The sequence below is a fragment of the Patagioenas fasciata genome, chromosome 3, assembly GCF_037038585.1.
Source record: "Patagioenas fasciata isolate bPatFas1 chromosome 3, bPatFas1.hap1, whole genome shotgun sequence".
NCBI lineage: Eukaryota > Metazoa > Chordata > Aves > Columbiformes > Columbidae > Patagioenas > Patagioenas fasciata.
In genome coordinates this window covers 14211048-14217204 of record NC_092522.1, presented here as the reverse complement: position 1 = coordinate 14217204, position 6157 = coordinate 14211048, and the positions used below count along the sequence as shown (strand labels likewise).

At 54.4% G+C, this 6157-nt stretch overlaps 2 protein-coding genes across 6 annotated transcripts in view; one reads left to right on the top strand and one right to left on the bottom strand.

Moving 5' to 3' along the window:
- The first annotated feature begins 113 nt into the window (after positions 1-113).
- On the top strand, positions 114-1411 carry MEA1 (male-enhanced antigen 1). The gene is made up of 3 exons (XM_065834123.2): positions 114-415; positions 533-641; positions 722-1411. Exons 1-3 carry the CDS (start codon positions 152-154, stop codon positions 883-885), a joined length of 537 nt encoding a protein of 178 aa, XP_065690195.1. The 5' UTR covers positions 114-151; the 3' UTR covers positions 886-1411.
- The window catches only part of PPP2R5D (protein phosphatase 2 regulatory subunit B'delta), a 32560-nt gene continuing 27692 nt past the window's right edge, over positions 1290-6157 (bottom strand). For all 5 annotated transcript variants that reach the window (XM_065834117.2, XM_071805801.1, XM_071805800.1 and 2 more), the window contains 3 exons: positions 5215-5287; positions 4621-4740; positions 1290-4253 (listed from right to left, as the gene is read on the bottom strand). In XM_065834117.2, the coding sequence (XP_065690189.1) occupies positions 4116-4253; positions 4621-4740; positions 5215-5287 (331 nt within the window). In that variant the 3' untranslated portion in view covers positions 1290-4115. The remainder of the gene's footprint in view (positions 4254-4620; positions 4741-5214; positions 5288-6157) is intronic.

Sequence of the window (6157 nt, the reverse complement as noted above, 5' to 3'; positions counted from 1 at the left end):
GGGGTGGTGCCTTCCTGTGCCCTGCCCTGCACCGCCCCGTTGCCGGGCACGTTAGGGCGGGGCAGCGGCGGCGCGCGCCCGTGCCCCCCTCGCACCGCCCCACGACTACAACACCCACAGTGCCCCGCGGCAGCGGCGCCGCGCCCGGTGGATGGCGGTGGCGCAGAGCATGGGGCCGGGGCGGGTGTGTCCAGAGGAGCCGGGGCCGCCAGAGGCCCCCGATGGCGCGGCGGGCTGGAGCGGTGACGAGGAAGAGGAGGAGGAGGAGGAGGAGGAGGAGGAAGGCGGCGGCGGCGGCGGGTACTTGTACCAGCCGCTGAGCCAGGAGCCGGAGCAGGGCCCCGGTGAGGCGGGCCTCCTCGCCGGCCCGGAGGGCTGCGCTGAGGCGGGCCCCGGCCTGCAGGAGCGGCTGCAGGTACCACCCAGCGCTTCCTATCTGTTCGGGCCGGGCTGGGGGAGAGCTGCGGCAGGGCGGCGCGGCGCCGCGGGCAGGGGAGCAGGCCCGACCCCGGCTGCCTGCCTCTCTCTGCAGATACTGAGGCTGCACCTGCCTGACCCGCCGGCGGACAGTGAGGAGGAGGAGGCGACAGAGGAAGGTGCCACGGCTCAGAGCAGCCGCAGCTCCATCCCCATGGATGCAGGTAACGGTGTCTCCAGCGGGGACCCTCCCGGCTGCCCGGCGGCATGCTCGGGCGCAGTGTCATGCCCTTTCTCTTCACAGAGCATGTGGAGCTGGTGAAGAAGACAATGGCCAGCGTGAGGCTTCCTGCCCTGGGCATCCCTGCCTGGGCCAGCCAGATCTCAGAGGACCAGTGGAAGGATGTGGTGCAGCGCACACTGCAGGCTCGGCAGAGCTTCAGTGGCCCTAGGCCTGAGTGGAAGTGAGGGCCGAGCTGCATCGGGGGGACTGCTGACCCCAGTCCTCTCTCTGCCATGCAGATGAGGTGGGCACCCGCTGCCTTAGAGGTGGGTGGTGATGGGACTTGCCAGCATCAACCTTCCAGTTTCTCCCACTGACATTGCCTGACTTCCCCTCCTGCTCCTCTTTCCTGGTTCTGGCTGGCATGTAAGTTGCTGTAATGTCCATGTGTTGGCTTCCTCTGGCTCCAAGGAGCCTGACATGTATGCATGTGGAGGGAAGGGGCTTCACTAGCTTTGCCCAGATTCCCTTGGGACAAACACTGGATTTGTCCCCATGCTGTCAGTGCTGGAGAAGTCCCTCTCCATGCTAGGGCCCCACTTCCCAGTACAGAGGCTGTGTGCTGGAATATCAGAGGTGGAGTCCAATGTGTCTTTCCAAGAGATCGGTTTTATTTAGTTCTGTACATACAGGGACATCTGTACAAAATCAAACACTTTCGTACTATGTAATGCTCTACTGAAAATAAAGTACACCATATGTACATATGAATTGTAAGCAGCTTAATACTTGTGTCCAGGGGGTGAATGCAGTAGTTAGTTTTGCTTGTTCCCTTGGGAGGAGGGAGCCAGGTGAAGCAGAAGAGGCAGCTCCAGTTCTGTCCATTTGGCTGATGTGGGGAAAGGCATAAGCAGAAATGAGCAGTGCTAATGCTAGAAACTAAGTGTTGTGCAATGGGCAGCTGTAGCGTGGCAGACACAGGTCTGCCTATGAGCAGGATGTGTGGCAGAGAGGGTGAACACGCTCCTCCCCTTTCTCACATGGTCCCTTTTTTGGATGTCCAGGACACTGGAATGAATAGGCAGCAAACTAATGGCCAGGTGAAGGTACTAAGGATAAGCTCCCTGACCCAGAACAAGACGCACAAAGCTATGAAGCCATACAGCACGTAGTTGTGATGCGTTACAGTCCTGCCCCTGCACATGGCATGACCCTGGTAATGTTCTTCTTGCCATGCTCAGGGACTGCTGGCAGAGACAGACCATCTGCAGGACAACGACTGCCTCTGTGCACCAGTGTCCTTTCTGTGCGCAGAGCAGCCCGCAGCAGGGAAACGTAGCCGCTGCTGAGCTGCAAGCAGGCTCGAATGAAGGCACACATGCTGTAGTGCTCTAAAAATGAGGTGGCGGCCTAAAAAGCAAGGCTAAGCGGAGGAGTTGGAAAGCCTGTACTGCAATGGGGAGAAACATCCTCCCCGGCCTGAGTCCTGCTGCAGGTGGTGCTCAGCCATCCTTGTCTCCACTCTGCCCCGAGCTGCTGGCCACTCCTGTGCGCCCTCCAGCATCACCCAGTGCACACCTATGTGCTGTGAGGTAATTGATTGGCAACTGGTCATGAGCTTGGACTAATGTTCAAAATAAGCACTAACCTCCCTGAGGTGTTTCTTAAGTGTCCCGATGAACTGGCCCACTGCATGAAGCAGAGGGGAGGCGATGGGGTTGTGCGTGACTGTGGGTGATCTCAAACATAACTCATGCCTGCCAGCTGCTCCTAAGAGATGGTGGCATCATGCCTAATGAGGGCTGAGCTGAGAGACAGGCAAGGGGTACAGGATACATAGGGGAAAAAACAGCTTAGTTTGGGTTGAAGGAAAGATGAGCTGTACACCAGCAGTAAGATTAGAGGGGATGAACCTCTGACCTGGGAATGGTTTACTGGTGATGAGCAGATACAGGACATTCTGCAACATCCCACGATGCTGCAAAGCAGTGTCAGACTAGCACCGACCCTGTAAGCTCCCTGCACTATTGCAAACCCACTTAAGCTTACGTGTCACGAAAGCAAATGCAGCAGGTAAAGAAGCAAGGCAGCTTTTCTATCACGAGCCAGCCTCTCTGAGGTGGCACCTTGGTCTGGGACTGAATCTGCACCACAAAAGGCAGGGGAGAAAGCTGGATCACAGCAGCACCTGAGTGCTGTGCAATCCCCTGGGCTATCAGCAAGTGTGCTCTAAATGCTAAATTAGCACGAGTTGCTGACGCACCATATGATAAGTAACAAGGGCCTTAGGCCACAGCAGGTGCCGAAGTAACAGGGCGAGGAGAACTTTGGTCAGAGCACACACAGAAGCAATTCAGCAGTAGCACCTAGCCATTGATCATAACGAGGAGACAACTGAACACTCACAAACTGCACCTGGCCCTGTAACATGTAGCTGTTGCTTCCACTATTTTGCAGAAATGACTTTAGCAGCAAAAGCTCCCTAGAAACCTTGGCCACTGCAGAGCTAAGGATGGGATATGGTGACAAAGAGAGAGCTGCAGGAGTATTTTAATTGAGCAGGCAGAGGAAGAAAGCAGATGTCAGTGGCTGACACCTGCTACAAAGCAGGAAGTTAATTCCGGGCCCACAGTTAACCTAAGGCACCGGGATGGAGATGAGTCAGCACGGACCAACACAAACAGCTGAAGTAATTCACTTTTCCACAAGAGAGCTTCTAAGGATGCTCTAAAGGGAGGGCTGCAATAGTATGTAGTGCTTGCACCCAGCCTTTACTGGGGGTGGCGAAGCACTGAACCCCCACTCCACTGACATGGGAACAGAACAAGGGGCTTGAAGCAAAAGAAAGGTGGAAGCAAACATCTCCTCCACTGTACGTAAGACTCTCCAGCTGTGGAGCTGCACCCCGAGGTAGGGCAGAGAGGCAGCAGAGCCACCACAAACTCTGCTAGATGCTGCTGCCTGAACCCCCACAAACTCTGCCAGAGCTCAGCCTGAGGCCTGACCAAGGCAGGGCTTGCCTGCACAGGCAGTGTGGGGGCAGACTTGGCAGAGATTGGGCACCTGGGGCTCATAGCAGCATGCTGAGCCACACGGGTTTGTCTCCAGCCAACACAGAGCTTGTGCTGTGGGGCAGCAAGGCTCTGGCTCCCAGGCAGAGTAATAACCAGGCAGCAGCTGTAAATGAAGCAACTCCTGCCTGGGTTGATAAAACTGCAGGTCAGGGAGGCTCCTTTCACACACACACCCCCAAGGTGGAGAAGTAGGAGGAAGGAGGAAAAGCAGGAGGACATGACAGTAGTGAGATACAAGTTATAACATAAAACCAGATCTACCCTGTAGGGATGCAGATGGAGTGGAGGACAGGCACAGCTCACCATGTTCATTCCTTATTTATGCATGAGAACCGAGTGCATTTCTGTGACCCCTGGGGTAGAAAATGGGGCAGAGCTTCCTGGGCCAGCTCCCGAGCCCATCAGAGAGCCTCCTGACTTGAGGTGAGAAACTCTTCTGCTCTCTTGTGGGCCTCCAGGGCTTTTATAGTGTAGACGTCCTGAGGAAGCTCAGATTTCCGGCGCAGCAAAACTTTCTCCTTCTTAATGTCTTTCAGCATCTACAGACAAACCAAAGAAGTCAGGGATCAGTAGGAAACCCCTGTACCCCTCCAGCCTCCCCGTCCTTTGACTCCCACCGCTCAAGGATATGCTGGGTGACGCTGCAGCATGCTGCAGGACAGGCTGAGAGCCAAATACAGGCATTAAGGACACAGAAAAGTCCCATCTGCACTTTCTCCAGAAGGGGAAGGTTAGCTAAACTCCACTCTTCAGACTATATATGGGTTGATCTCTAACAATCAGAGACGAGATTAGGGGCATTTACTCTCACAACATTTTGGAAAGAGCCAGTTCTGGCTGTGGGACTATGCTGATGTCCTGGCTGGTCTGAGAGTAATTGTGGAAGGACCCAAGTCACCTACGCACCTGCACAGCCTCTGTCTCCACTGTTTTCTTCAGTAGCTGTATATCCTCTGCAGTTGGGGTCTCTGTTTCCATACAGCATACAGGAGGAGGCAATGGTGGAGGTGCATAATACATGGGGTACTGCAGACAACACAGAGAGCTGGAGAGTCAGCACGCCATCTACCACCAAGCCACCTGCCCCAGCATACTAATACAGCATGTCACACTTCTTCCAGCGGTTCTCTCTGGCACCCACAAAAGTAGCAGTCAGTACACAAGACAGGAAAGGAATATTTTCTCCTATCCTCCATGCCTACCTGTGCACTCTGAGCCACGGCACACTACACGTGCAGCCACAGCTGAGAGAGGAATCCATGAACATGTACATGTTCTCTATAAGGCATTACTTAAAGGTCAGTCCTAGAGGGGGCCAGGCTGGTAAACTACTGCCAGCATCCCCAAGACCCTAGGCCTTGAGAAGGACAGACCATTGCTGCAGCTGTGTGCACAAGACTGCGATCAGGCGCTTAGAGCCTGCTCCCATGAACTGAGGAAGCAGGTCAAGACCCCTAACACATTCTTGCCTCATTCATCATAGGTCCTGCTGCTACCCACCTGGGGGTTCAGCCGGGCCAGCTCCTCTATTTTCTGCCACATTTCTTCTCGTTCCTTCATCCTGAACCTTCCCCTACAGAGAGAGAGAGAGTGCAAGCATGAACTCCCAGGGAAAGGGTAGCTTTCACCCACAGAAAGACAAAAGCAAGACAGCAGAAAAGTGCAGGCAAAGGGAAGAGCTGCTCTGTCCTTCAGAGACCCCTAATTCCATCTACAAGCGGAATACGGCAAGAAGAGGGGACACGCTGCAGTTAGCAGGAGGTAGGCAGGCCTCGCCTCAGAGCACAGGGTGGCAGCACTGGCTGAACAGGTTCATTTCCCCTGGCTTTGTGCTGCAGGAGAGGAGCACAGCAACTAGTTTCTGGAGTAAAGCAATGACACAAGTTTGGATATCAAACAGATATTTTCCTGGTGCTTCACAGACATAGAGGAACAAACTGCCACCTCCACAGAATCACAGAATCATTTTGGTTGGAAGAGATCCGCAAGATCATGTTAGTCCAACCGTTAACCTAACTCTGGCACTAAGCCATGTCCCTAAAGAACTGCACCCACACATATTTTCAACACCTCCAGGGATGGTGACTCCAACACTTTCCTGGGCAGCCTGTTCCAATGCCTGAAAACCCTTTCTAGGAAGAAATTTTTCCTAATATCCAATCTGAACCTCCCCTGGTGCAACTTGAGGCCATTTCCTCTCATCCCATCACTTGTTGCTTGGGAGAAGAGACCAACACCTTCAATGTTACAACCTCCTTTCAGGTAGTTGTAGACAGCGATAAGGTCTCCCCTCAGCCTTCTTTTCTCCAGGCTAAGCAGCCCCAGTTCCCTCAGCCGCTCCTCATCAGACTTGTGCTCCAGACCCCTCACCAGCTTTGTTGACCTTCTCTGAACTCTCTCCAGCACCTCAATGTCTTTTTCTTGTAGTGAGGGGCCCGAAACT